The 27,987-nt window shown below is 39.4% G+C and overlaps 1 protein-coding gene across 4 annotated transcripts in view; it reads left to right on the top strand.

The window, feature by feature from the left end:
• Nucleotides 1-23,065, top strand: part of grid1a (glutamate receptor, ionotropic, delta 1a) — a 193,170-nt gene extending 170,105 nt beyond the window's left edge. For all 4 annotated transcript variants that reach the window (XM_020601755.1, XM_020601745.1, XM_020601764.1 and 1 more), the window contains 8 exons: nt 4,867-4,968; nt 7,305-7,502; nt 8,518-8,848; nt 11,045-11,183; nt 14,759-14,954; nt 16,620-16,786; nt 18,513-18,753; nt 22,197-23,065. In XM_020601755.1, coding sequence (XP_020457411.1) covers nt 4,867-4,968; nt 7,305-7,502; nt 8,518-8,848; nt 11,045-11,183; nt 14,759-14,954; nt 16,620-16,786; nt 18,513-18,753; nt 22,197-22,634 — 1,812 coding nt within the window. In that variant the 3' untranslated portion in view covers nt 22,635-23,065. The remainder of the gene's footprint in view (nt 1-4,866; nt 4,969-7,304; nt 7,503-8,517; nt 8,849-11,044; nt 11,184-14,758; nt 14,955-16,619; nt 16,787-18,512; nt 18,754-22,196) is intronic.
• Nucleotides 23,066-27,987: the final 4,922 nt, after the last annotated feature.

Here is a 27,987-nt window from a genome sequence, read left to right as displayed (position 1 = left end):
CTTCCTGGTTAGAAACTGTAATGAAGACTGAAATACTATTTCCTGGATGGCCACTGTGCGTTTTCTCCCACCATCCGGTGCTGCTGCAGAGTGATCGATGCTGTTGTTTTTGTTTGGTTTCCCAGTTTGCTCTTATTGATGTCAGCTCGTCTCTAAGCAGATATTGCTAATGACTTCCAGCTGACACCAAGCCTTTCATAGAGAGAAGTCAATTCATTTGAATGTAATTGTTCCTCCTAGCAGAACATCTTGCATACATCATGAAGTAGTTATCTCTAAAATGTGTCTAGCACTGGTAGTATCGTGTTTTTCCATCACATCTTTAGTAACATCATTAGTTTTATAACTAAAATATATTACCCTAATGTTTAACATCTGCTTGACATGGGGTACAGACTGACAGATGCAGCTCCAAAATCTCATTCAATTTTAAGGTCACAAAGTGAATCAAAATACATTTTTCATAAAAGTATATTATACAGTATAACAATATACAGGGCCACTCACATGCCATGTGATAGCATTTCTAAATAAATTAACCTATGTTGGAAATGTTATATAGCATGGCTGCCTGAGACATGTGACTATGCCATTAGCTTTAGAAACAGAGGAAGTGAAAAACAGCCTCAGGTTAAAAAGTTATTAAAAATTGTTTTGTCTTGTGGGCTCAGTCAGCTACAATGCCATATACTGTAAGTACAGTGTTGTAAATTTAAATTCCTCTCACATTTTTGTTGCTCAATACATGCATCTGCTTTAGCTGTAAAACAGAGCAGTAACACATCTGCCTGCAACTGCAACACCTTGGTTGAGACTCTTGGCTCGTGCAGTGAGTGCAAGAGCAGAGTGTACACAAGTAGGAAGTAGGTTGGCAGGCAGGTAGGCCATTCAGTGGTTTTGCTTGGGACGAATAAATTTGGTCAAGCGAGACCATGTGTTTTAAATGCTTTTGCTTGATGTATTTCTTTATTTTGCTGGAGTTTTGGTTGTTTTGGTGGATTCTGTGGAGCCCTGAAAAAAACTGACTTGAGGAAAAAAAAAAAAAAAAAAAAGGCTTCTGGAAGGAATAACTAACCCTGCCCTAAACCTACAGGACCCGCTGATGGTTGTCACACCGGCAAAAGTAAAGCCTCTCTAGTTTCAGATAATTGGATGAAAAGTGAATATTTCTTCACATTCCTTAATTTTTATTCTTCCACGTGCTCCAATCATCTTAAAAACACTGCTAAACAAATGTTGCCTTATAGCCACTGAGTTCATTTAAATGCACATCACCGCCTACAGTACCTGCTGCTCGTTGCTCTAAAAATAACAGAGCTGAAAACAGAATCATAGAATAATTTTTTTAAATATTTTGGAGAGTCATATGTTCATATTTAGACTGCAACTATATTTTTACTGTGTGCAGCCTTTTCGATGCAGCATAACAAGTCAAACTTGAAACATAGGTGAGGGTAAAGGGTAACTCTTTCTGCTTGTGTACTGCACTGATCCAACTACTGATAGAGATACTATGCTTAGTTTTTTCCTTTAAGGTAACACATTGTATTTAAGCCTTTATCTATAGGGAACATGTGCAGTATAAAAATAAATGCAGGTTTGAAGGAGTAAAAATTGATCGTTGAAATCGTTCATTTATTTTCTTCTCCATGTTTTTCTTTTGTGCTCATTTCCTCCATCTCACTTTTTCCTTCTACTTAACATTATGGTATAAAGTGAATCCTGCCTCATGTTGCTTATTATCGGTTAGCGCAGCAGACTGGCACCATGTCTGACCAGCTCATCTCTAGTAGGACAGATCAGATGTCTCCTGGCTTGACTAATTTAACCAGCTGTATTCCTGATAATTAGAGATAACTGCAAAGGCACCATTCCAGCCTTTTCCACGAGATAGAGAGCTTAAAGCGGAATGTTTTATATAATATAATAAATTGGATGCACTTGTATGGACACAGTATGATCACATGGATGTACACATATACATGCATATTTATTAAATATTCACTATGTTTACTAACTATGACGCCTGCAGGGACTCATCTCACACTACTTAAGCATCAATAAAGCAAGCAATCAAAATGTGGCATACATGGTCATCACAGACTTAAACAAGCACATGCACTCCTGTCTGTCCAATTGGTGTGACAGAGAAAGCAGTGTGGGTCAATAAGAAGTTCGGTAACATGATGGATTTGTCAATATGAAAGCACCTGGCAGTGGGAAAGGAGACATTGAATAGTTGCAACTGGCTCAAATTATAGTTCAGTGTCTACAATTATGCAACTAAAAGCTCCTTGAAAGGGAACTGAGTGCTTCCTCTAAGATTTGTAGGAGATACTGTAATTTAGACAGTTGTGGCTCCACTTCCATCCCTTTGGCATTTGCAACTGGTCATTGGCATTTGCTCAGCCCCATTACAGATGGTTATTTTAGGGCACTGAGTATCATAAGCATTAGCTTAATAGCAGTCCTCTTATTGCATTGGGTTTTTTTAAAAGACATATTGCAAAGTCTCATTAACATAATATTCTTCATTGTGCAGGAGATGTAGAAGGAAATGTTTTTGGTGTCACAGGAGGAACGCTCTTGGTAATTGATGGCTATGCATATTAAGATAATCTAAAACTTAAGTCCTCACACTTTTGAACTGACACTTTAAAAAAAGAAGCGGGGGGGAAAGTTTTAAAAGCCTTTAAGAGATTTAACTACAAAAGCGTAATTTCTTTCATGTATCCTGTTTCACCGCCATGTCCTTGAAAATCCCAGACAGCATGCTTTCTTTGCCTGTCAGAGCGAGATACTTGTATATTTTGTTTACATTTGAGAGTAAAGTGTTTATTCGTCCACAAATGACATTTCCAAAACTAGTAATCAAAGGCCACAGTGTGTCCAGTCAAGTGTTGTCCATTCATATACAGGTGGTGTGGCTGTGCTGTATGTATTATTTATGATCTTCCCACTAGTGTTGGTGTGCAAAGCTCTGTGAAGTAGAAGTGTTCTTCTTTAGTGTTCTTCACTTTACAGAGCAGAGATTGCTCAGTGTTTGAGGACGAAGCAGCTCAAGGAGAAAATAGCCCCCTGTGAAGCGGACAGTGGAGACTGACATTTTGCCCCTATACACGCACACACACTGGCTCTCAGACATAAACAGATACACAGGCTGGACTCAAGTCACCTACATCTGCAAACACAGATGAACAAGTAGACAAGCTATTACAATTAGACTGTGCAGTGCTTGCCTACAAAATCATACTTATTACCCATGTATGGCTTAAAATCTACTGTGATAATCTTATTTCACATTTTTCTGAGGAAATTCAGCTTAGCTTTTAGAGACAGGTAGTATTGGGGGGTACTGAGGGGTCATTTGCTCTGCAGATGGGTTGTCAAGAACAAAAGACTTCTGATAATGAAATATTCTCGGGTTTTTGCAAGCCTCCTCCTCATGCTTCTGTTTCATTCACATTTGAAATCCTTGGTTGCTGCACTGTGTTTGTGTAGTAATTGTTGTTTGCTCCTAGTTGTACAGTCAACTGTAATTTCAAGTTTACCTTTATCAGTGACAGATGTTTATTCTGGTTCTTTCTGTCATCAATCCAGACCCACAGCAAAATGGAAGATCACAAGAATACAAAATAGTGTTCCCTTACCAGCCTGCTCGGCCTCTCTCGCTGCTTCCAACATACAAAAGAATTCATTTTCATGGGATTTCTAGCCTATCCATAATGATGAATGATTTTGGTGACTCTTAAGTCACTGAAAAAACTATTTTTCCCAATAAAATGTACAAAAGCATATGCTTTCCGAACTAAGTGTTGTGCAATCAGCAGATGACAGTGTGAAGTGATTTTGGTGAAGTTAGTGAATATTTTTCCCAATTAAAATATCCCCCCAAATTATGAAAAAAACATAGTTTTCCTAACTAAGGGTTGTAGTATAACCAGCAGACAGCCATTGATGTGTGAAGTAATTTTGGAAACACTACACTGGGTAAGAGTAAAGTTATTGGAATATTTTTGAGTAGGCCTGTCTCTTTTCAGTGTTGCACTTTGTAGACGGTCCCTGTACACTTGTCTCACAGCCGCTGCACATTGATACCAATGTTATTTGTCTGTAGCAGATTCATTTTGATAAGAATGAGCTTGTAGCTTGTCTACATTACTACAAAACAAAAGAGGCGTTGTTTGGGTTTTAGCAGTGTTTCACTATTGATCTTTGATCTATTGTTAATTAGAAGACCACAATGATCTAAAATGAAAAGCTAGAGTGGAAAAAATCCACATTACCAAAACATATAAAAAGGAGCAATTGAACTAAAATTTAAAACCAACAGCAAACATTTTGCATACTTTTCAAAGCATACTGCTTTCTTCTTTCTTTTTGTGAGGTAGCGTGTGCTTCTATAGGAAACATATCTGGTAGCAGGGGTCGTGTGCTCGACACTTTGGTGTTCTGTGTCTAGAAAGGCATGTTGTTTGGCCTTCGGCCACCATTCTTGTCCTGTCAGCTCAAATCTCAAAGACCACTCCAAATGATGTGCCCTGTCCTTGAGAATCCTTGTCCAGCTAGCAGCACTGATTAAGAATTTAACAAACATCAGCAGCACAACGTGAGACATGGTTCAAAGCACTGACAGTGTGAAATGGGCATTTTAAAAGAGGTCAGATAGTTTTGTCAGGATGATTACTTCATTTGTGGCTCATTCATTATTATTCATTATCCTGCTGCACACTATCCTTTCTTTAATTCTATTGGTGGTAGATCTACTGATGAGGTGTTTGACACTGTTGCCTCTCAGAGACCTGCACTGTTTCTCACATAATTTGTTTTCTTCTCTTCTATCTAATTATTTCCTCTCCCTATTAGCTGGCAACTTGGGATGCCACTCGCGGTTTGAACGGTAGCCTAAAGGAGAACCGGATAGAGAGCGGTATGCAGGGAGTGACGCTCAAGATCGTAACATTACTGGTAAGTTGTGGGAGTATGCTGAATATATTAACACTTGACGTGAGTAGGCAAGTATCTGAGTAAGAATACAAACACCACAGTACGGGGGCAAAGACAGACACGTGTGTTTAGGGACTGTTCTGCACACCCACAGATTAGGCAACAGTTTCTGTGAAATACACACTGTATTCAATACTGTGAATCCTCCTTAAAACATGAAAATATTTTTACGCAGCCTGATTCCTTTTCATTAATTAAAGGTACGAGCATATTAACATGTAAAAACAAGCCAAGTGGAAAAAAGGAAGGCTTCTAAAATAAAAGATCAGTTATACAGTACTTACAAAACATGGGAATCACTCAAGTCCTGTTTCTATAATAGTCATAAGGGAAAACCTGGTTCTCAGCCTTGGATAAAGTAAATAAAGCTGTTCATTATTTGACAAGATACAGTAATATATAGAAGCTCCAGCAAAGATTAAAATCCTAAATTCTACTGGGCTCAGTGACCTGTTACCACATGTGGATGGAGAGTCAACAAAGACAACACATGGTCTTGGAGAACTGGATCTCTTATCTAATTTTCCATAGTTTGGCCATTCACTGGCATTTTCTCTCTTAGAAAATGGAATGCTAGGTCTTCTTGTCCTGCAAGTCTAAAGCATCTGAATGTTGTTAAAATCAACCCAACCCTGCAGCAGCCAGTGTTGTTCAAGTTCATGCTTTACAAGAGCTAAGTCGAAGTTCAGTTCACATACAGTAAAATGAACTAGTTCACAATTTTGAATTCTAAACTAAGTTCACAGACCCAAAAATGAACTAGTTCACTTTCACTTCTTCTGTTTTTTTTTTTTTGTTGTTGTTTTTTAAATGAGCTGCTCTGAGCAGTGGTATTTTTTTCATTAGAATATACTCCTACCCATTCATCCCCAGGCCCTTGTTATGGCCACTTGCACTGACCATAACAGCAAAAAAAAAAAAAAAAAGATGCTGGAAGCATTATTATTGTTTACAATGCACCATGTGTAGAGTATACACTGTTTTGTTGTTGTTTACATGCATGTTATTTGTCATATGTGAAATAATAAATTAATATAAGGCAGCTCTGCTTCACAATGTCACCCAAAAGACAAGGAAGGACAGTTGGAAAATACAGGTTTGAAGTAGACTAGTAGGCAATAATAGCCTGTTTCTTTTAAATTAATTCATTCATTTAGAGACTGGTTTTTGTGTGGATATTAGATATATAAATATCACTAAATAGTTATACCTGGATCATCTTTGCCAGTGGATCTCTGAAGATGCTCTGCCAGTGGTCTCAGTATCTCTCTGCCGGTTTTGCTCCACTTACAGTTCAGCTGTCTGCTGCAGCTTGAGGGTGTGTTTGTTTTAAGTCTGGTGTAGCACGAGTGGGTGGTGTGTTGCTCTTTGTTAATAGGACACAATGGTGCTGATGTGGGGATGCGATAGTCTAGTGGAAAACAACAAGTGATCCAAGAATTTGCAGTGGAATAGGAGTTTTGTTTTAGCGAATGAGTGTTACTGTCATTCTCCATACCGGACAAAACCTTTACCGTTAATGTTAATGAAACTCAAGTGCACTTTACTTACTGTAGATGCAAAGTAATCATTTCACCATGCACAGAAACATGAGCACGTTCATTGAATGATGCTCTTTTAGAGTGTTCATGCACAACACTGGCAGCAGCAGTCTTCTATCCTCTCCATCTCACTGTGCTCCTCCCCTTTAACAGTTTACCCTCGTCTTCACACATGATTTACATGCATAGTATTTATTCACATATGTTCTGCTCAGTTCTCTCATGGCAGTGTCACTTAATCAAGTCATTTTCCCCTGCCCCTCTCCCCTGTCTTCATCAGCTCTCTTTACTCCTCCTTCACCACTTTAATTCTGCCATAACACTTTGAGCCCATAAAGAACCATGGTTGGATGTAATAAATTTAAAATGGCAGTTTTCACATTGATGAACCATACTGTAGCAGTTTCCATGGTGCCATGTGCTACAGGTCAATGCTATGATGCTATTTTATTAAGATAAATTTCAGCTTAGATCACCTCTGAAGCTCTTCATAAATGTGTCACCTCAAAATTCTTACGATGACTGAATGTGTCCTCACCTCAGTCTCCAATCCGGCCCTGAGGAGATGATGATACATCTTGATAAATGTCAAGCCTGAGATTAAGTACACACATCCCCGACCCTTTTTCTTGAGTTTGAGGATAAATCTTGGTCTTAATGACAAAATTCACAGAGTCAGAGTTATTAGCATTATGATGTCACTGCTGTATTTCCCTAAAACTCATTTAACCAGATGTACAATATTCATTCAAACAGGAAGAACCTTTTGTGATGGTGGCAGAGAACATTCTGGGCCAGCCCAAGAGATACAAGGGTTTCTCAATTGATGTCCTGGATGCCCTCGCTAAGATCCTGGGCTTTAAGTATGACATCTACCAAGTTGGAGATGGAAAATACGGCTCAGCACTCCCTAATGGATCTTGGAATGGCATGATTGGAGAACTCATTGGCAAGGTCAGTGTGTTTTCTTTTTATCTCAGTCAGGCCACATTGTCTTGTTTTGAAATGGAAGCTCAATTATAAGTCTCAGTAAAGTGGAAAAGATCAGAAAAATGTTAAATGAGCCAGCGGCCTCTCTAGTATCCGGTAATCGGTTTTCTCTGGTGGGTGACACCAGATTAATTGAACTGGGTCTGATTTCTGCGATTTTGAGAAAAACCCACAGTCTGCAAAGTCTGTTATGGGTCATAATGACACTGGAATTTGAACTGCCTTTGGCAGAAGCTGACACATTTTCATGACAAAATAAATGCAAAGACATCTCTTTACAGATTTATAGACTTTCTCTGCTATAGTACCTACCTCACAGAGCTATTAAATTCATGTTTCTGTTGAGAGTTTGATGTTTTACTACTAGAAGGTATAAGCATTCCTATACTAATCTTTATACTTTTCTTTATCAGAGGGAGCTGTGTTAATGAACAATGATGGAGTGCACAATGTAGTTTTTAACACAACAGTCTCAGTGTGATTACTGACACTAGGTCACTGTACTCACTGGAGTGGCTGTAGGAGACTGGTGTTTATTGCTTAGAAGAAATTGACTTGACACTTGATAACACATGGAAAATCTTTCCTTATACAAACTACATTAGCATTATTGGTGACTCATGACCATACTTTCCAATATAAAATGGCAAGATAATGCAGACTGGATGTATCCATCCATCCATTATCTACACTGCTCAACCTGAGGAAAATCACAGGGGGCTGGAGCCGGATTGGATATAATATATACTTAATTCCAAGATTAACAAGAAAGCTCTATGAAGGTCAGATCATCTCCAGGGTTATTAGGTTCAAACAATATACTGAGTAGTTGATTAAATGGTTATATAAAGGAAGTTAAAGTCTGATCTTCAAGTTTGAGGTTGTTGAGGTCAAACATGATATACTGTATTTTCATTCTGTTTTAAAAAGAAATGTTATAAAGTTGCTAAAATGAGAACACATGACTTGTTGCCCACAGCAAGCTGACATGGCCATATCAGCCATCACCATCACCCCAGAGCGTGAGAGTGTGGTGGATTTCAGCAAGCGCTACCTGGACTATTCGGTGGGAATCCTGATGCGCAAGCCAGAGGAAAAGATCAACATTTTTTCATTACTGGCACCGTTTGACCTGGCAGTGTGGGCATGCATCGCCGCAGCCATCCCTGTAGTGGGCATCATGATCTTCCTGCTCAGGCGCATCCAAGCAGTGCGCTGCCAGAACAGTGGGGGAGGCCATCCGCCACCTTCTGTCTCCACTTCACTCCAGAGCGCCATTTGGATCGTCTATGGTGCTTTTGTTCAACAAGGTGGGTAATATAGTTTCAGTCTGGCCACCGCAACATCCAAGGCTAATAGACACAAGGCCGATATGGTCACATATTTATCATGTATTAGAGGACCAAGATTAGTCAGGTTGTCATTACTTCAAACATCTTACTAGTCAACACTTCTCTGTTTGAAGTGTGTTGACTTGTAAAGTCACTGTTGGAAGAATGAAAGTGTTTGCTCTTGGCCTTCGTGAAGGCACAAGCTATGCAGTTCTTAAATTAGAAACTCTCAATCCAGGCAAAATAAGAGAATTAAAACAAACCAAACAAAATTATTGAAAACTACTTCAAGGGATTAAGGACAAATGATGCACATATGGATGACAGTATACAACAAATGCTGATTCAGTGGTGACTCGGTTTGAAGCACAATGCCCATACTAATAATTTCTAAAGGTGCCCTTGTCGAGGAGAGCATCTCATCTTTATGTCTGGTGGAGATCCAGGTATGTCTGGTTTGGATAAATGACTACTTCAGCAACTGATGTTAAAGTCTGAACTGCATCTATCAAAGTCTGGCACAGTGCCTATGAGCCTTTTTTTTTTTTACCCACCATCCACTATATTTCAAGAGAGGCTAAATTCCATTTCTTTTCACCATTTCCCTTTTCCCCCTCCTTGTTTTCTGGCTGGCATTTCAACATTGCCACTTTTGGTTCTAATCAAGTGGATTGCTTTTTTCCTTGGGACATAGGTCATTTTGATATGAATCTGAATCTCACGACTGATGCATAGTGTGCCACTGTCAGAGAGAATGAACTTGGCAACCATGTCCCCCTGATGATTTTATAATGATATGCCAACAATTGGCTGGGTTCTGTTGTATGCTCAGTACAGATTAAACTATCCACCCACAGACACACTGGCATTCCTCAGTGCCTTTTTCAAACAGGGCCTGCCCTTCTTTTGTTCTATAAGGAGGTCAGGTTGAAATTATAAATAATCAAACTGTTCAGGAGAACTGATGAAAATGACATTTTCCTTATGATTATCAATTTATTTCAAAAATGAAAAGACTGCACCACAGTGGACCTTGTGCAGTGAAGGAAGATCCAGTAAAATATCAGGATGCGCATTTCACATTTGATGACCTTAAGAAATCAGTCAAAGCCATATGTAATAAAAAAGACTGATGCAGGAGCGCTATGCATATGACAGGGTCTTCAGGGGTTTTTTTGGTCCGGAGCTGTCCTTAGGGCGCAGCTGTGTTGATTGTGACACTTTCAGACAAATATGTTTTCATTACACTTCACCCTCCTGAATCTTTCAGCTGACATTTCTATGGCTTTGCCTACAAAATTAGAATGGGTACTGATATTTTTCTCATGCAGCTTTATACATTATTTTTGGATATTGGAAGAGAGAGTTAGTATGACAGAGAAAAAGTCATGATTGCCCTCAAAGAAAACAAGAAAAGCAAAGGATTAAAGACATTAAGGAAAACAATAAAAAGCCAGAATGAATGAATATTAATGAGTACTATGCCCTCTGAAAAAATGGATGGGATGTGCAATATAAAAGGATGCAAGTAACATTTCAGGCTATACTGTTGTGAATACACTAAGCTCTTGGGGAAAATAAGCGATGAAAACATACTGTAATTACACAAAATCATCGTGATTACAGTATACTGCTTCGGTCTTATGGGCAAATATGAATATTTTCTCCCAAGTGAGAAATTGTAACATGTAGCAGCTTTGACACCACTGGTATGTGATTAGAGTACCCACTAATCACTAGTTAACTCACCCATGTGTTTATTATTCCATTTGACATTTGTAGAATGTATAATTTTTACTGGGCAAGTGATCAAACCTAGAGGGGAAAAAAAAATCAGAATTTATGGAACTGTTGTACAATGTCTTCGCCTGTGAGGTTTTATTATAATGATAAACATGGACAAAAGACACTGGCATTCCTTTTGAAATATGATCACATATGTACTGCACTAAAACAATGAGTTATAAAAGCTTGTTTAAGATGCAGGAAAGTCATTCACAACAGGTATTAAGATAAAAAGCCCCTTTTCTTGGTTTTCTCATAATATAGAATCTAACTGAAACAATAAAATAAGGCCCTGATAATCTGGCTGTACAGTAAACTGTAAAGATGATGTTGGTGTACGCCTCTGTGAGTAGCTTTTATACCTATGTGGTCATACCTGCACCTCCACAGGCAGTGACTCCATCCTGGGATCGGTGGCTCTGCGTATCGTCATGGGCAGCTGGTGGCTCTTCACCCTCATTGTGTGTTCATCCTACACAGCAAACCTGGCTGCCCACCTCACTGTGTCACGCATGGACAACGCTGTCCGGTAAGACAAAAGACATTCACTTAACATTTCCAGCTCTTTTTAGACTCCCACATCACTGCATGTACGGCAGCATGTGCCTCTGTCATTCAGACACAGTTGCAGTTGTTGTATTTATACTTGTACGAATGTTAACGTTCTAACCAGGGGGCGGTTACACATTAAAGTACAGAAAAGAAGAAGTAGTAGTAGTCAGGAAATGGAGATTTTGAGTCAGGCTCAACGCTGTTATGATTTTCATCCTAGAGTTGGTATTATGTTAAGTGTTGATATTTTTTCAGGCGAGGAAGTAGCAATGTGGTCAGTCTAGTCACGTAATGCTAATTTGTGCTGATATTTTTGGGGATATGAGTACCCACTAGCAGACCAATAGGAGGCAGCTAGATCTCATGCCCCATGTTGACACCTACACAGTGGCGGACAAGTCTAAATTTGCCATTCACATACACATGATTGCCTCCTCACGGAACCTCAACACCAGAAAGAGTGATTAAATGTTGCAGCAGATTTTTTAGAAGTTGAAATACACTGTATACACCCACAGTATAGTGATGGTTAATAGAGGAATAAATCAGACTCTGGTGTGAAGCTTTACAGCTTCTGCCTGCTTTCATGTATCAATTTGTGCATCAGCCTTGAGTATTAGGTGTGTGTGTTTCTTGTGTTGCGGTATGTTTATTATAATACAGTCTTTAGTGGAAACGGACTGATGTGATGAGTGTTTTCTTGCGGACGTATCCATTATATTTTTCAGTAATTTAACTAAAGGCACAAGAGCTGAGCCTGAAAGTTCAACTGTGTGCATGTCTCATCAGTTGCACTTGGTAGAGTGTTTGTGGTCTGTCTGCTTTTCTGTGATTTTTGAATCGCTGCCTAACAACTAGCCTGTCCTTGGTCCAAATGTTATTTGTCTGGAATCCAATTTGGTGTGCTGACTCTCCCCAGTGAATGAGCAGAGAGGCATTTGATTGCACTGGGTCTATCTTCTGTAAAACAAATAGTCACATGTGGACATGTAAGGAGAGGGAGCAAATGCTAAGCTGCATACAGCTCACCTGTGAAAAGGTCTGGCCTGCATGTGTTTGTGTATATTTGGACTGGTGATTACAGGGACATTAATCTTTCTTGTAGTACATTATGTAGGTAGTTTAGAGAACAGCATTAACCTAACTGCAAATTATTGTGTTGCAGGATTTAAGGGGTAAACTGTGACCAGATTTCATTTGAAATAATCAAAATGCATACTGTACGTGTCCTTATCTATCTCCGGTTACCCTCTTATCAGTAGGAAACACTTTATAAAAATTGCAGCCTGTGTGGGTTTCACCTCTTGGCTAATCGTAATTCACTGTGTGGAAAATCTGAAAATTTTAAGCAAGAAATCCTGAGACTGTACTTTCCTGAGAGGTAAACGCTCTGTATGTAAATCCTCTACTAAATGTAACCTGGGGAATCTTTTGTGACTGTCGCTTTAATTTGTAGTCTTAGTGAATCTGCCATCCAAGACACAAACCAAACAGTTAGCACCGATCTACGAGGGCAGGTTGCTTATTATTTTGGAAATATGAGATCATTAAAAAAAAAAAACAACAAAACTATATTTGTATGTCTGGCGCCACAGCTGACTGACAGTGTGTGGGGAAGTAATTTCTTCTTTTTTATTACAGAGACAGAACAACTTTTCAATCTAACCTTGAGAATGGTAGTTATTGGACTTATTGAAAAGAAAATGGCCACTTCAGCTCTTGTTAAAATTACTTGTGTTCCTCCACCTGCACAAATGATGATGTTCCAAGAACCTTAAAAATACCAGAGCTCCTACCATTACCCTCTGTCAGACTGGGCACACCAGTGATGTGTTTATCAACAAACAAAACACACTTGTTTCCTCTGAGCAGGAATTTGAAGGAGGCAACTTGCACTGTCTCTCTGTCTCTTTCTATTCTAATGAACCCCACTAGATTTTATTTATATCTGGTGATCAATGATTTAATTGATGAGCATCACAGAAAAGGCAAATTAACAAATCTTAGCTTTATTCTAAAGTTCTGAAAATGCTTGCCATCAAACCACTGGTAGTTTGTCCTCCGGGGTATATACATGTCCAGCATCTAAACCCTGGGAAATCTTTACCAGATATAACATGAATTTTAAAGTCAGTGTGAAGTAGGGGCCCTTCGTTTGAATAAAATTAAGAGTATGATTCCTGGGCAAATAATCTTTGGAGAAACTTTCTGCCTTCCACAAGTCAGTTCAAGACACTGTTATACTGCCAAAAAGCAGCACTATGTACAGTCCTTTTATAGTATATACAGTATGTGTACTTGCTTCCCACTGAGTGTGTGCTTATGCTTTGTTGCCAAAGTGTACTTAATGGGAACAATTATCACCTTTGCTTAAAGGCATTATGGTTACTTAAGCAAACATTTGCATATTAAGTAATTCATTTTAAAACCTCATGGCCTTTCCCCTGTTTGCTTTTTCTATAAACAAGCCTTTACAAACTGCCTACACCTTGGGACTCAGTTTTACATCACAGTGTAGTAGGGGAAAAAGAACACTATTTCACCTATATTTTTATGTTCTTCTCCTGAGTGTGAGAGTCAGATAAGTTTCTTTTTTGCCCTCCAGGATAGCACATGGATTAGTACTAATTAGTGAACTCTTAGGCTGAACTCTTTGCATTTGTGTCTTAATTGTTGCCAATTTGACATTTTTAAAGCTAAACCATGACTAAATGTGCAGCTAGTCATTTAGCACCTTTGATTCCAAGTAGAATACCTTAGAGGAAATTAGTGCCATGTACACACAAGAGGAATATTAGTCTTTGCATGGCTGTGTCTCTGTAGCACTGCATGGCAGGAAGGGACAGACAAAAGCGGTTGTGGCGTGTGGCTGGTGTGCTTCCTTCAATCTTGGTTCAGCCATCATAGCTAATGAATTGTCTGGGCTGTATCTTGCTGTATTGATCTGGAATCAAAGGTATACGTTGCATTGCTTTTAAAAAAGAAAAAGCAAACAAGGAAAAGCACTTAAGAATGGATGACGGATGTCCTCAGTGTCTGCTTCAAATACTCATTGCCTTATATTATCACCTGTTGTGTTTTAATTTGATTTTATTTTTAAATGCTCTGACTTTTTTTTATCCTTACAAAGCAGGGGCCTTCATCTCTTATCTATTCTGTTTACTCCAGCTGGCGGATATAAATATTTATAGGATTGATTTACCTCAAATCTATAGTTCTCGAGCACAACAGGTCACAATGCCAGTGCAGTCATAAAACTAAGCTGTTAAGCAAAGTTAAAGCTAAAATTTTATTCAGTGCAGTAAAGCCTGCAGTTTAATCTGACACAATAAGCTGGAGACTATTAAATATCTAATCAGTTGTTTCTATTTTTCTCACTCATAAACAAAGCTAATCCCCAGTACCAAAAACACCAGACTGGAACCTGAACTCCCTCAAATCCTCTAGCAAAAGCTTTGTGCAAGAAAGCAGCAGAAGTTTATATTGGTTTCTGATGTTAAAATGAGAATAAGTTATGTGTCAACACTAATCATGATGTGACCCTGACTGTAGGTCTTTCCAGGACCTGTCCAAGCAGGCGGATTTGGCTTATGGCACAGTGAGGGACTCAGCCATGTACGAGTATTTCCGGGCCAAAGGCACCAACCCTCTGGAGCAGGACAGCACATTCGCTGAGCTATGGAAGACCATCAACAAGAACAATGGTTTTGAGAACTCTGTCTCCAGCCCATCAGAGGGAATTAAGAAGGTGAGCATCTGGTCTGAGAAATAAAACGTCAGGACACTTAATACTCATGCTGCCAGTTTCTATAGGTAGCCAAACAAATTCAGTATTTTTATTATGCAGTATAATCAGGCTAACGCAGAGATTAGTCAGATTTAATCAAATCAGTTCTCTCTGTAGTGTTAATTAACAGATATTTCAGTTCTGCCCCATAAAATAGAATATTTAACTATTCTTCACAATAATGAAGGCACCGAAAGGCTCGCTTTGTCTTCCAGAAACCATAAATGCTTATAAATTATACGACAATTATACCTTCATCTTCAGCTCAGTGAGAAATGAATACTGCAACATATGCTCAACCTTGAGGATAATTAGCTAAGTGGAGGTTGTCACTGTCACACAACCAGGTAGGAACAAATTGTAAGTTGCTTCAACAATTTCCATCACAGCTTCACAGACACGTGAATAAAGTGATATTTTTACACGACTGAAATGCAAGGGCTTTAAATTATCCTCACAAACTCGGTGTGCTGCAGAATACATTTTTTATGCATTCTTTCTCTAGAACACAAAAACAAGCACACACACCCACACACACTACAACATAGACAACTAAAGAGCAGATTGAAGAGTGATGCATAATTAAATTACAGTGGACTCTAGACATATTGAGCAGCTAACGGCCTGCAGTGTAGTTAGCTCTGCTGCACGATACAAAACAATGCATCTCAGTTTTAACAAACATATTTAATAAAAAGCTGTTTTTATACATTGTTCTTCATAGCTAACAAACTACTGCATGCTCCTCATTCTGACTTCAGTTTTATTGTAGGATGGGGATTTAATTTCTCCAGTATGTCTTATTTTTTAAAGGTGAGTGAACTTCAGAGTCCTGTGTATTCCTAATGAGATGTGAGGTGAAAAGCCAGTTTAGCTGTATTTGCTGAGAGCATATTCTTACTCTGGAGGGGGGGACCAGGGAAGTACACGGTGGTGGGGGACCAGGGAAGTGCACGAGGGAAAAAACTGAAGTATTTCAGACAGATTTTTAGCTGTGGTTGCTCTACATATTCTCCACAGTGTGCACTTGAGGCTAAGGGCACGTGATTGTCTCTCAGAAAATACTGTATGCTACATGCAAAGCTAGAAAAGATAGGGTCACAACTGTTTTCATCATCTTTGTGAAGAAATTTTATTTGTATGGTATTCAGTGTTTACACCAATGAATGGGCAAAATGTTTACACAAGTTTCTATGCAAATATTTTGCATGCTGACTGAGCTCCATTTGTTCTACTCACTGCTTTTTCAAAGTGAAAGTCCTAATCTGTGCCACTGTCCCATCAGCGCGGGCTCAATTCTGTAGATGCTTTGCTTCTGTAAATCTCAAGGAAATGCGACTTCAACTAACTTAAGGTAGATTGCTTCAGGATCTTGGGATGCATCTTTAAGAGGATAATGTCCTTTGTATTTGTTCTCTGTATCAGTTGTGTGACGAGCTTTTTGTCTGTGCAGTGCAGTCTTTGTCTCTGATAGAGGAAACAAACCTAAAAAGATTCCCTCTTATTAAAGGATGCTTCTAAGTTAAACTAGTGTAGGTTAGCTTTAAACAAGCCTTCAGTTATCATATGTGTCTCTGTCTGTGTGTGCGCGCACATGCTTGTTGTGGGGAATTTCTCAATTTCCAGGCAAAGCGAGAGTCGTATGCGTTTCTGTGGGACATGGCGGTGGTGGAGTATGCAGCTCTGACAGATGACGACTGCACGCTGACTATAGCAGGAAACGGCATGAGCACCCGAGGTTACGGCATCGCCCTGCAGCACGGCAGTCCTTACAGAGACCTCTTCTCTCAGAAGTACGTATATTTGTATACTGCGCATTAAAACTTAACAAAACAGAAATGGAACCAGCTAATATTTTCAGACATTCTAGTATCAACTAAGTAAATACATGGTGGGGTTTATTTTGATTTGATTTGATTTATTCATTATTTTCAAAGGATCTAGTCATTGGTTCTGTCAGTTGGCAGAGATTTAGAAACATGGCACCACTGAGGCGAAAAAGCAAAAGGTCCAACTGAGCATGAAATACCAGCAGAACATTTGTACATGAACAGTTTATCCAGATTATCAAATCATTTTATTTGGAGGTAAAACCAAAAGAGGGTACACCCATCACAGCACTAATAATCCCTCATTTCTTTAGGACAACAATGAGTGCACACAACTGGCACATCATTAAAAGTATAACCAGAAAGTCTGTTTGTAAACTGTAATGGATATTGACAAAAACCACTTTGGGTTTTGATTTTACTGTGCGACTCAGTTTTCTTCTCCAGTCAAATTCGACTAACATAAGAGATTGTTTACAAAATCTCAATGCTCATCATTTCTGCCTTGCTGAATCTACTTTTTAGTAATGTGACAGTCTTTCAGGCTTCTCAGCAGTTACTTTGGTGAGTATACTGTTATCATAACCAATAGACCAGATGGCTAGGGCTATGAAAATATAACCCAGGTTTTCATATTAATATTGACTAGATATGAGAAGTGAACTTTTGCAAACTAAACATTTGTAATCACAGTTTCTCTTTAAGGGTCAAGAACATCTTTTTTCGAGTTCACATTAGTTTCTGTTTAATTTTATGTTCTGTTTAATTAAGTTTTCAGACACAAGACAAATATTTTCATTGCAATCTTACAAAATTGATATTAGTTAATTTCAAAACAGGGCAGCAAACTTTCTCCTCGATATAAAACACAAATTGAGTATTAATCACCTTGTAAACTACAGACAGTGCCTTAGTAAAGATATTAAATACATCACTAACAGGAAAAGAAATGGTGAATATCTGAAGGCATCTGGGTTTGTGATTATTCATGAGTGTAAATGTGTATAAATGAATGTCAAAAGCTTTGGCAGCTGTGTGCACGCGTCTGTGTGCGCCTTTTTGCTCTGGATGAATGTGCAGGCTTGTGCACAAACACACGTGCCAGTCACTGTTGATGAGGTTGAATAATGACTGTGCAGAAAGCTAACCACTCCGATGGGACGGCTTCGCTGTCTCGCCTCTGTTTGTACTCACCCGTCATCATTCTCCTGCACAACAACCATCCATTCCTTTCAGCTCTCTGTGCGCTAACTAATGGACTGGCTGTAGTATTTGATCATCTTTGTTTCCACACATACACAGCTTGATAAGCAGCCAATTAGTCTTGCTGTTATAGTTTTTCTTTGCCTTGTTTACATAGAACTGGTCTTTTAGCTTTTGTTAGCTCACACACTGCTGTGCAAACTGCGGCATTTAATAGCATTTTACCTATTGTAGGTCTTTAATGAACTAATCAGTGGTGACGATATATAAATAGTTCCTTTATAAAGTTGGTTTAATATTTGTCATGATCTACACAGTCTGTTTATTGTAGTGATTCGTGTTTATGAAACATTTTTCTATTCTCTATTCTGGTGTTGTCGTAACTTGGTTATCCATCATTTAACATAAATAATGCTACTGAAGTGTTTGTCCTGTGGTGTCATTACATGAAACTGTGGAAAAACTACTTACTCTTTCTCCTCCACAGAATTTTGGAGCTTCAGGAAAAAGGTGACCTTGACATCCTGAAGCAGAAATGGTGGCCACAGAAAGGTCGCTGTGACCTGCAGAGTCACACAGACACACAGCCAGAGGGACGGGCACTGCGGCTCCACAGCTTTGCTGGCGTTTTCTGCATCCTGGCTGCTGGGCTGCTGTTGGCCCTCCTGGTGGCTGCACTAGAGACCTGGTGGAACAGCAACCACTGCAGGAGAGAGCAGCCCAAAGAGGTGACCACTGACAACCCATCGGTCCAGTGCCCAGGCCCAAGCCTGCTAACGCAGAGCCGGGCCATGGTGGCCGCCACGGGTCCCCCTGCCCCTCCAAGGCCCCGGTCGAGACCCAGAGCCCCGGGCCCCCCGGTCCTGACCAGAGATGCCACTGCCACACTCTACTTTATGGATCCAGCAGGCACTGACACCAGCCCCGATTTAGTAGAGCTGCAGTACACCCAGTTATAATAGGTGTGCCCCTGATGATAGTCCAGACATCGTGTGATCAATCTACTCATTACTTCTCATGTTGGGAGAGAGGTTGGGGTGCTTTGTTAGGGACTTCCCTGGGGTTTCTCTCTCAAACCAGTACTGTGATTTTCTCATCCTGACATTAAAAACATTAACTGCCTATATTTTGGGCTTGTTAAAAGGGTAATGTCAGGGCTGAAAAAGCCAATCACAGTTACTGGTGCTCATATGAGACAACCACGCCTGGAATTATATTGAAATTATACTTCAATAAGTGCTTCAGTTGTTCAACAGCTCTCTTTAGCTAATCCATTCAAGTCTTAAATGCTTTAGAGTTCTGACTTCATCTTGCTGCTGTCAACTGGGCAGCCCCTCTGCATGAAGCGTCCAGACAACTAAGGCTTGACATGGATCCCTAAACTAAAGTGTGAGCAAAAGCAAACAGTAAAGAATCTGAGTCTTGACCTGCCTGTTTGACCTGACAGTCCAACAATTGGATAAAAACCACTGGCTGTGGGCACCCATTTAAGACCCAGTCCTATCCTGAAAGGAGGACACAGTAAATCAAACTCCACCAGTGCTAGTTTTGGTGCAAACAAAGAGTTTGAGTTACTGCTGTTGATTTCATCTCGGTCTGTGTGCACCTGCTCTCATAACCACATACTGCTGTCATGTGAAATTCACAACACGCATTACTGTCTCACTGTTTGTAAAACATTAGCTGTCAGTTGCATTGTTCAAGTGTAGTCATATTTGTGTCCTCTATTATTATTGTGTCTGTTGTCATGTTTTAGTGACATCCACACCCAAATACTTTCAGCGTTTACAGGCCTGAAATCTGACCAAGATTTGTAGTTTTCTTGGTTACAATTTGTTGCAGTTGTTAAACGAGACGGAGAGACATATTGTAAATATGGCCATGTCATGGTGAGCTCAGCAGGCTGAGCAATTCTCTTAGGTTATGACAGGCAATATTGTTAACCTTAAATAGCAAAGATTTACTTGGAAAATAAATTTAATCAGTAATTTCCATTGAACTGCCAATCAAAATTAGGTATGTTGTCCTTCAGCTGAATCAAAGTTCAAAAATGGGTTTTAAGTTTTCAATATATATGATGTTTCCAAAATCTGAGTAAATATTAAATTGTTCTCAGTATTGAACAAATCATGATTATGATTTGTGCCATAACTGTGCAGCCCTAAATAAGAGACAATGCCAAATATTCTCTAATCCATGTCTTCTCAGACGTAACGACCTACTTTTACATTAAACATAATTTGAGAACAGATTTTTTTAGCAGACTTGTTGGACCAAACAACCACATTTTTATTTACTTATATTTTAGAGACTAAATTATTTAAGCTGATTTCAGCTCAGTATATAGTCGAGCAGACCAAGTTATTGTTCTTCACACTACAAATGCTGTACAACTACCTTTCAACTACCTGCATGGAACAAGTATTTAATAATCAAAAGATCTGAATGTAGTATCAAACAGCATCAGTGGAATCATGACAGCATAACATACAGTATATGGTTTTTATGACAGCCATTTCAAACCAAACCCTACTGTAAACCTGGATACATGAGCCACAGAGGAAAATATCCTTATATGCTTTCTTCCTGGGAGTTAATTACGAGAGAGGTGTCAAACTGCTAATTTGTCTATTAAATAAGAAGCAACAGTTAACCTGGCTCCCTCCTAACTTAATTTGTGGGAGTTATATTAACTATTTCTTGGTGCTCAGTACTGTCTCTGCTGGACAAGTTACAAGTCATTCTGTTTAAACTAGCAAATTGTATTTTGACACATTTCTATTTGTGTTCATAAAAGAAAGAGATAAAACATCCATTTGTGTGAGCTTCACAGGTTTTAGTAGGTGGATTTACTCAAGCTTGTTGTGAAAAACATTCTAATATAAAGTTTTAATTAAAAACTATTTCTCACTGCAGTTGTGATACAGCAACGCCATGGAAGCCGAATTAATACAAAGCATCAGTTTTCACAGAAACGCTTTCATTTCTGCCCACCATTAGCAGTGACCTGGACCAGAATAACAAAATGAATCCTGGGCAATGTAGTATATACAAGTACACTTTTTTTCTTTTTTTTTTTCAAACAAAGATATTTTTCTAGCATGTCTTTTTGTACTAATAACCAAGAGTTTCTATAACCCTCCAAGCCAAGGAAGTGCTCCACATTTGCCTCCACTTCACAGCCAAATTAAAAATCGCACCTGTACAATTTTATACAGCTCAATGCAACACATGCTGTGTTTATGAAGCTCAAAATGTTTGTTTTTCATGAAATTATCATAAATGAATAAATTCAAATGATGTTTATTATTGAGGTCACAGTTAAAGGTGGTGCTGTACTGGACTGCATTATATTCAGAGGTGTTCCTAATCTTCTGACCCTCTCATGTATGTAGCTGGGGAGGACAAAAATATAGAGACACCATCAGTGAGCCGACATAAGAGAGAGAAGACGTTGGCTCATTGATGTCTGTTTCTGGAAAAAAGGACAGTTCGAAAGATTGCTGAATACATTTTTGATTACTCAATTAACTTATTTGTCTTTATTGCCTCACAAAGTCAGATTCATTGGACTTGTGCATCAATTTGAGCTTGTCTTGCTGATGACTGTCAGCTAATGCTCTTCATGCAAGAGTCACCTCTGACAGACGTGATTGCCAAATTGAGGAGAAAATTTAAATGATTCCACATTAAGAGACATCTTCATTTAAGTTCATTTCAGAAGAGAAGACGTTACTTTTTTTAAAATCGCATTTTTAAGATGTGTGTTATGGTAATGTCTCTCTTGATATTGGCTGCTTGGAAAATTCTAGTAATTTAATGTATATATTTGGGTTTTGTGATTGTAGCACAAGAAAGCCAGTGTGTTATATCTTTCAGCATTATTAAATGTGTTACAATTTAGTTAAAGGAATTATAGACTGCATTGCATGTACTGAAAGGGAATCTTGATGAAACAATCATAGTAACCTGTCTTTCTTTCTTAACCTGTGAACCCTTTTCACTGCACATTCATTTTTCCTTTTATTCTTTGTCACACTCCTCCCTAATTACATTCATGCTCTCCATTCCATTAAAACCTCTATCCACCATCCGTTTTCCTGGCTTCTTTCTTTCATACACACTCTCTGTCTCTGCCTTTTCCCCCATCCATCTATCTATCCATCTATAGGACAAAGAGGTGAACCTGGAACAGGTACACCAGCGTTTGAACAGCCTCCTGGATGAGGACTTGGCCCACAAACAGCTTCCAGGCCAGTCAATTGAGATCTCTACCCTGGACATTGGCACCATGCAGCCCAGTCAGTCCCTAGAGGCGTTATCTGCCCGGGACTACACAGTCCATCGGGGGCCGCCGCCACTCTCGGTGACCACCTTCCTCCAGGGCGGTCGTGGGCCAGGAAGGACATTGGGCGCAACCGCTGGCAGGACCTTGCCCCTGCCCCTCAGCAGTGCCACCATGCCCTCTATCCGCTGCAAACACAGGGCGCCCAATGGGGGGCTCTTCCGGCAAAGCCCAGTAAAAACATCCATGCCAATGTCCTATCAACCAGTGCCAGGAGGACCAATCCCAGAAGCCAGTGAACCAAGCCACGGGACATCCATCTGAGCATGTTGAACATTCACAGACACTTGAGCTCAACCACAGTAGTGGAGAGCTACACAGAGTGCTAACAGTGTGAAGAGATATAAATAAAACACTAAAGGGATTTTTAATACCAGTGGGATGACACATGGCAAGACGAGACAATGTACATAATGTAAGTACAAAGCGAGAGAGAAGCAACATTAAAAAGCGTATTTTGAATATTCTCAACAGTTGAGTTAAAAAAAAAAAGTCTTTACAAAAAAAGACTGAATGGCTTTGTAAATTTTGTTCTAATTGAATAAATTCTTTGTGGTTGTTTCTTAAGTGCCAAGTTCAAAGATGTTTTCTTTCCGATAAAAATTAATTGAATGTACTGTGAGAATTCATGACAAAAGACATTTCACACTTCAAAGACGTTGGAAGAATTGATTTGTTTCATATGAAAAAGAATAAAAAGTATAACACAAAAACACTGTGTGTTTCAAGAAATTTAGAATATAATATCAGTGTCATGCTGTCAGTATATAACTGACTCTGGGATCACTCATGAAATGGTATTTTAGAAAGTAATAGGAGTGAAATGAAAACATGGAATATTTTTCGGCCATTTTCCAGATCTTCAATTGTAAGTGTAATAAATGAGTGCTCATTATTATACTTAGTGTTTGCTGTAGCCACTGTGCCCTGATCGTGCCCAATCTTGTTTGATCCCACAAAACTAAGCAGGGTTGGTCCTGGTTAGTATCTGGAAGGTGGGCCACCAGGGCATGCACCAGGTGCTGTGGCTACACCAGACACTGGGGTTGCACAAGGCAGTGCGCTCTTTTTACAGGTCTCAAACCCAGACTGGGGGGACTGCGTCAAAAAGGGCATCTGAAAAACCTGTGCCAAGGTAAACATGGGTAAAGGGTGAGCTCCTCGACAGATTGGTTCATTTATCTAACTAGGTTTTAATATGAAGTACAGTAGGTAGAATTTCTTCCATAAGCCGTGTCTACACCACAAGTATAGTGTGTGCAGTGCATAACATCTGGCACAAAGAAGCAGCTATAGAAACATCTGAAAAGAGAACGCTACGATCCAAATGATGACAAACAGACAATGCAGGAATTATTGGTGACCTAAGGCATAGCCAGGGGGGTGGATTTTAGGTTTAACTGTTACTACCGGGTTTCAGATGTATGTAAATTATTTTCACATTTAGATAAAATTCTAAATTCAGGGCAACACTCCCTGCAGCCACTGCTCCATTCACCTTCTGCCTCTTGTGTTCACAGTTTACTGCTGATCTCTATACAGATTGCCACTGCTTGTTTTCACATAAAGGCAAAAAGTTCCACGGGGTTGAACAAAGGTTCTGGCGGAGTCACTACTTCAGCAACAAGGCCATGATCGCTCACTGCAAGCTTTGGCAACTCCATTGACTGGTATGGCACCTGGCTCGGTGTGTGGTGGGAGACTGTTTGTCCAAGTTTTCAAACTAAAGTGTGTCGACTACACTGTCAAAAAGGAAGTAAGGACTTTAAAATTGCTTCCCTTAAGTGTATGCATGCACTTCAGCAAACGCGAGCTAGGAGATCTGTCTGCGCTCATATGTGTCGACATTGTTGACTTGCCCTCATCACCTTTCCTGTTCAGCTGTCCTGCCTGCCGGTTTTGGACGTGCTGCTGAGCAGAGTCTGCACGGCCATGCTTAAAGGAACTACTGACCTTGTTCTGAGTCCTGTCAGGGATATACCTCCTGTTTTTGCCAACAGAAACATTCAACTGCCACCACTTGATAGCAAGGCTCAAGGCCTTTTTCACCTCCACATACTATACATAATTCCCCAGAAGAACTACTGAGATTTCCATAATCTGAAGACATTACTATAGAAGAGTCCATTTTTAAATGCTGCATAATTCAGAATCAAAATGAATACATGTGTTAGTAAAGTGCCTTAATGGAGAACTATACATAATCTACCACTGCGCACGAAAGAAAATCACCTAATGATCTCGTATTACTTGTCAAACCAAAATCTCCATCAGTTTTTCACATAGCGCATTATCACAGAAACAGGGTCTTTGTAATTATACAATTCTGCCATACATGTCTCGCATGAATAGTCTGTATAATTACTTCATGTGGGCAGTCAGTGTGAGGCAATCTGCTGTAAAATAACTTCTATTCTCCCTGCGGGGAGATCGCTGACCGTCTGTCCAGACTGCTTCTGCAGCCTTATTACCCATTCATTGAGCCATCATACCTTAAACTGCACTCACGGCTTTTGTTTTTCCACCCAAGGGGAAGCTCTTTACCTTTTTTGCCATTAAAACTTTGAAATGTGATGATGTTAACTTGAATTACTTGTGTTTTGTACTTGTCATAAAAAACACTCAATCTTTCTTGATAGGAGAGAAAATAAATTTCAAAATTAAAAAATGCTCATAAGAAAGTCAGGATTATATACTTTTGAAATCATTTTAAATATTACCCTTTCTTCACAGAAAAGTATCAAATGAGCAATGAGGAGATTTTAAAGCCCATCTGTCACCTACAAAGTCATCTAAAGACTATGTAATAATTCACTCTTTAAAGTACATTAATAACAGATGTAGGGCTTTAATTAGGAACCATAAATTGACTGAAGACTGATATTACTCTTGGCAGCACGGTGGGGGCAGTGGTTAGCGCTGTTGCCTCACAGCGAGAAGGTTCTGGGTTCAGGCCCCACCTGAGACCCTTTCGGTGTGGAGTTTGCATGTTCTCCCTGTGCTTGCGTGGGTTCTCTCCGGGTATTCCGGCTTCCTCCCACAGTCCAAAGGTTGATTGGTGTCTCTAAATTGCCCATAGGAGTGCATGTGTGTGTGTGTGGTTGTTTGTCTATGTGTTAGCCCTGTGATGGATTGGCGACCTGTCCAGGGTGTACCTCGCCTTCGCCCAATTGCCGGCCGGGATTGGCTCCGCCCCCCCCTTAGCTTAACAAGTGGTAACAATAGCCATCTACTAGCAACTCTAAAGCTCACCAATAAAAGCGTTGAATTCAGTTTATTCAATTTGTACAAAAACCAGAGCCTGCCAGCTATGGGAATTGCTTCAAATCCTTTTTTTTAATAAACAGAAATACAACCACTTGTCAATGAACAAATTCTTCTACTAATCTGTTTGCAAGTAAGACAGTACTGCATGTAAAAGTATGCCCTGGGGCACATAACCGCAATATAATTCTAAATAATATTCAATTACACCAGATGTACAAGGTTAAATGAGTTTAACAGGAGAAAATAGGCAACAAAAAAAAATATCAGGTTCAGATTTCAGGCTATTCAGACTGCAATAAATTATCATGCATTACTTAAAAAAACACTAGCTGTTCCAGTTGAGAGGTATCAAACTAAGTGGTGGGGCTATTTAACTTTTTATGTTCCACTTTCTGAAATGTTGCCCTAAACCAATGAGTTTAAAATTAAGTGAGGTTAATAAAGAAAATAGCCATTAAAAATAAAATACAAGATCAAAAGTACAGTACTTAGACCCCAGGTGATTTCAGGTCAATCCTAACAAGCTTAAGTTTAGTAGATGTTTAACATGTTCATATTATGACTTTAGCCTGACAGCCTGCTAACATTTCCCAGTTAATATTAAAAGAAGTACCAACGTACAATTAAGCACGCTACCCACTGTAAAGTCTACTGCTGACCTAGAGAAGGCTGGCAGGGACAGCAGGGGAAAAACTAATGTGCATGGGCCCCACAATATGGAAGCAAACTTAGAGGAATGTTTTTTGGTAAATGCACCAGGTGAGCAGTGGGAAGAATGGACACTAATTTGTAATCCACTATTCTGTTCTCATAATACACCAATGATCCTGAGGAAAACATGGCAATCCAATAGTTTGAGGCACCTCACTCAATACAGATGTGAACCTCATGGTGGCGCTACAGAAAAGTCAGAATCACAATAGTCATTAGGATTCACTCTGCAGGCACCATGAATGTCAGCAAACTAAAGGAGACTCCTTTCAGAAGCATTTTTGTTGCATTTCTCGAGCATCATGTGTTAGCTTATTTATGTAGGCATTGTAAAAACTCTAACTTAGAATAAGTTAAAAGTAAAAAGTTCTCAGATTTATCTTGCCAGCCACTGCTGTATGATCGGTTCAACCAAAGATTTTTCTCTCTCTGTTTTATTTAGGTAGTTCTCAGAGAAATAACAGTGTCCAGTTATTCACATGAAAAAAATCTAAGGCTAAAGGCTAAGCCTGACAAGCTTTCAAGATTTATAACAACTGCTTTAGAGGATAAATAAGAGCATGTTCTGTGTGTACATTTACAACAAAAGAAGTCTTACTGTCATCATCTTCCCTCCAGCTCCCCTGCATGTCATACTCCTGTTCCAGGGTCGGTGGCTCTGAGGCGGTCAGACGCTGCAGCTCAGGACACTTCATCCATTCATGATACCTGAAGAGTGTAAACAGGTGGATAAGAAACAGGGACTGCAGGTTTCTACAGCTTTAACTTAATCATGTTAGGACTGGAGCTGGTTCTGCTGTGCCAGTTAAAGAGACTTCAATCTGTCAAAGGATCAAAAGTTTGTATTGACAGCTGGGCCAGATGTGTCATCTGTCATAAGTTATTTCTTCACCTTGTGCCAGCATGGATAAAAAGCTTTCAAGTGCTTTATGACAAATAAGACTGCATGATACAATATGATACTAAATGAAACTTGTGATGAGATTGTTTTCTCAACATTATTATTAGTTGCAGACTTATTAAGAACTCAAAATAAAACCCATCCTGTCATGTTTAAACATTGATAGTAAAGAAAAGATATCAGCAGAGGAAACTAAAAGAATATATGTGAAGTCACCAGGCTTCCACCTGAGCAGCACAGTATTAGCCGTGTGATAAACAGCTTCTCACTATTTGATAAATAATCCAGGAGAAACACTGCATCCCGACAGAGCCATCAAAGTTTTATGCCATGTGCCGCAGAAGCTCTTCTCTTGCCGAATACCAGACATAACTGAGGGAGCCAGCAGAATCCCAATATTTCTCCATTTCTGTTTTCTCCCTCACTATTTCTGTCTCTTCAAATATGCCTAAAATGCCTCTTTCTCTAAGTCTAGCTTTGTGTTTAATGTTTGTTTTCAGAGATATTCTTTTCTCCAATGCTTAGAAAAAAATGCTCTCCTCGGCTCACACACACACACACACACACACACACTACAAGTCCCGGTACAGTACCTGCTGCCAGAGAGTTAATGAAGATGCCCCTCCTAAAGCTCAGTGTCTCAAGCCAAACAGAGAGTTATGTACCCCCACCCCCAAAAAATGTTTTGGAAGAGATCTATTAAGTGTGGGACAGAGACTGTTGCTTATTTTGTGGTTT

The sequence above is a fragment of the Monopterus albus genome, unplaced genomic scaffold, assembly GCF_001952655.1.
Source record: "Monopterus albus unplaced genomic scaffold, M_albus_1.0 scaffold3.1, whole genome shotgun sequence".
In the NCBI taxonomy this organism is placed as follows: Eukaryota; Metazoa; Chordata; class Actinopteri; order Synbranchiformes; family Synbranchidae; genus Monopterus; species Monopterus albus.
Note: the sequence above shows the minus strand (reverse complement) of the source record. Positions and strands in the feature narration are given on the sequence as shown.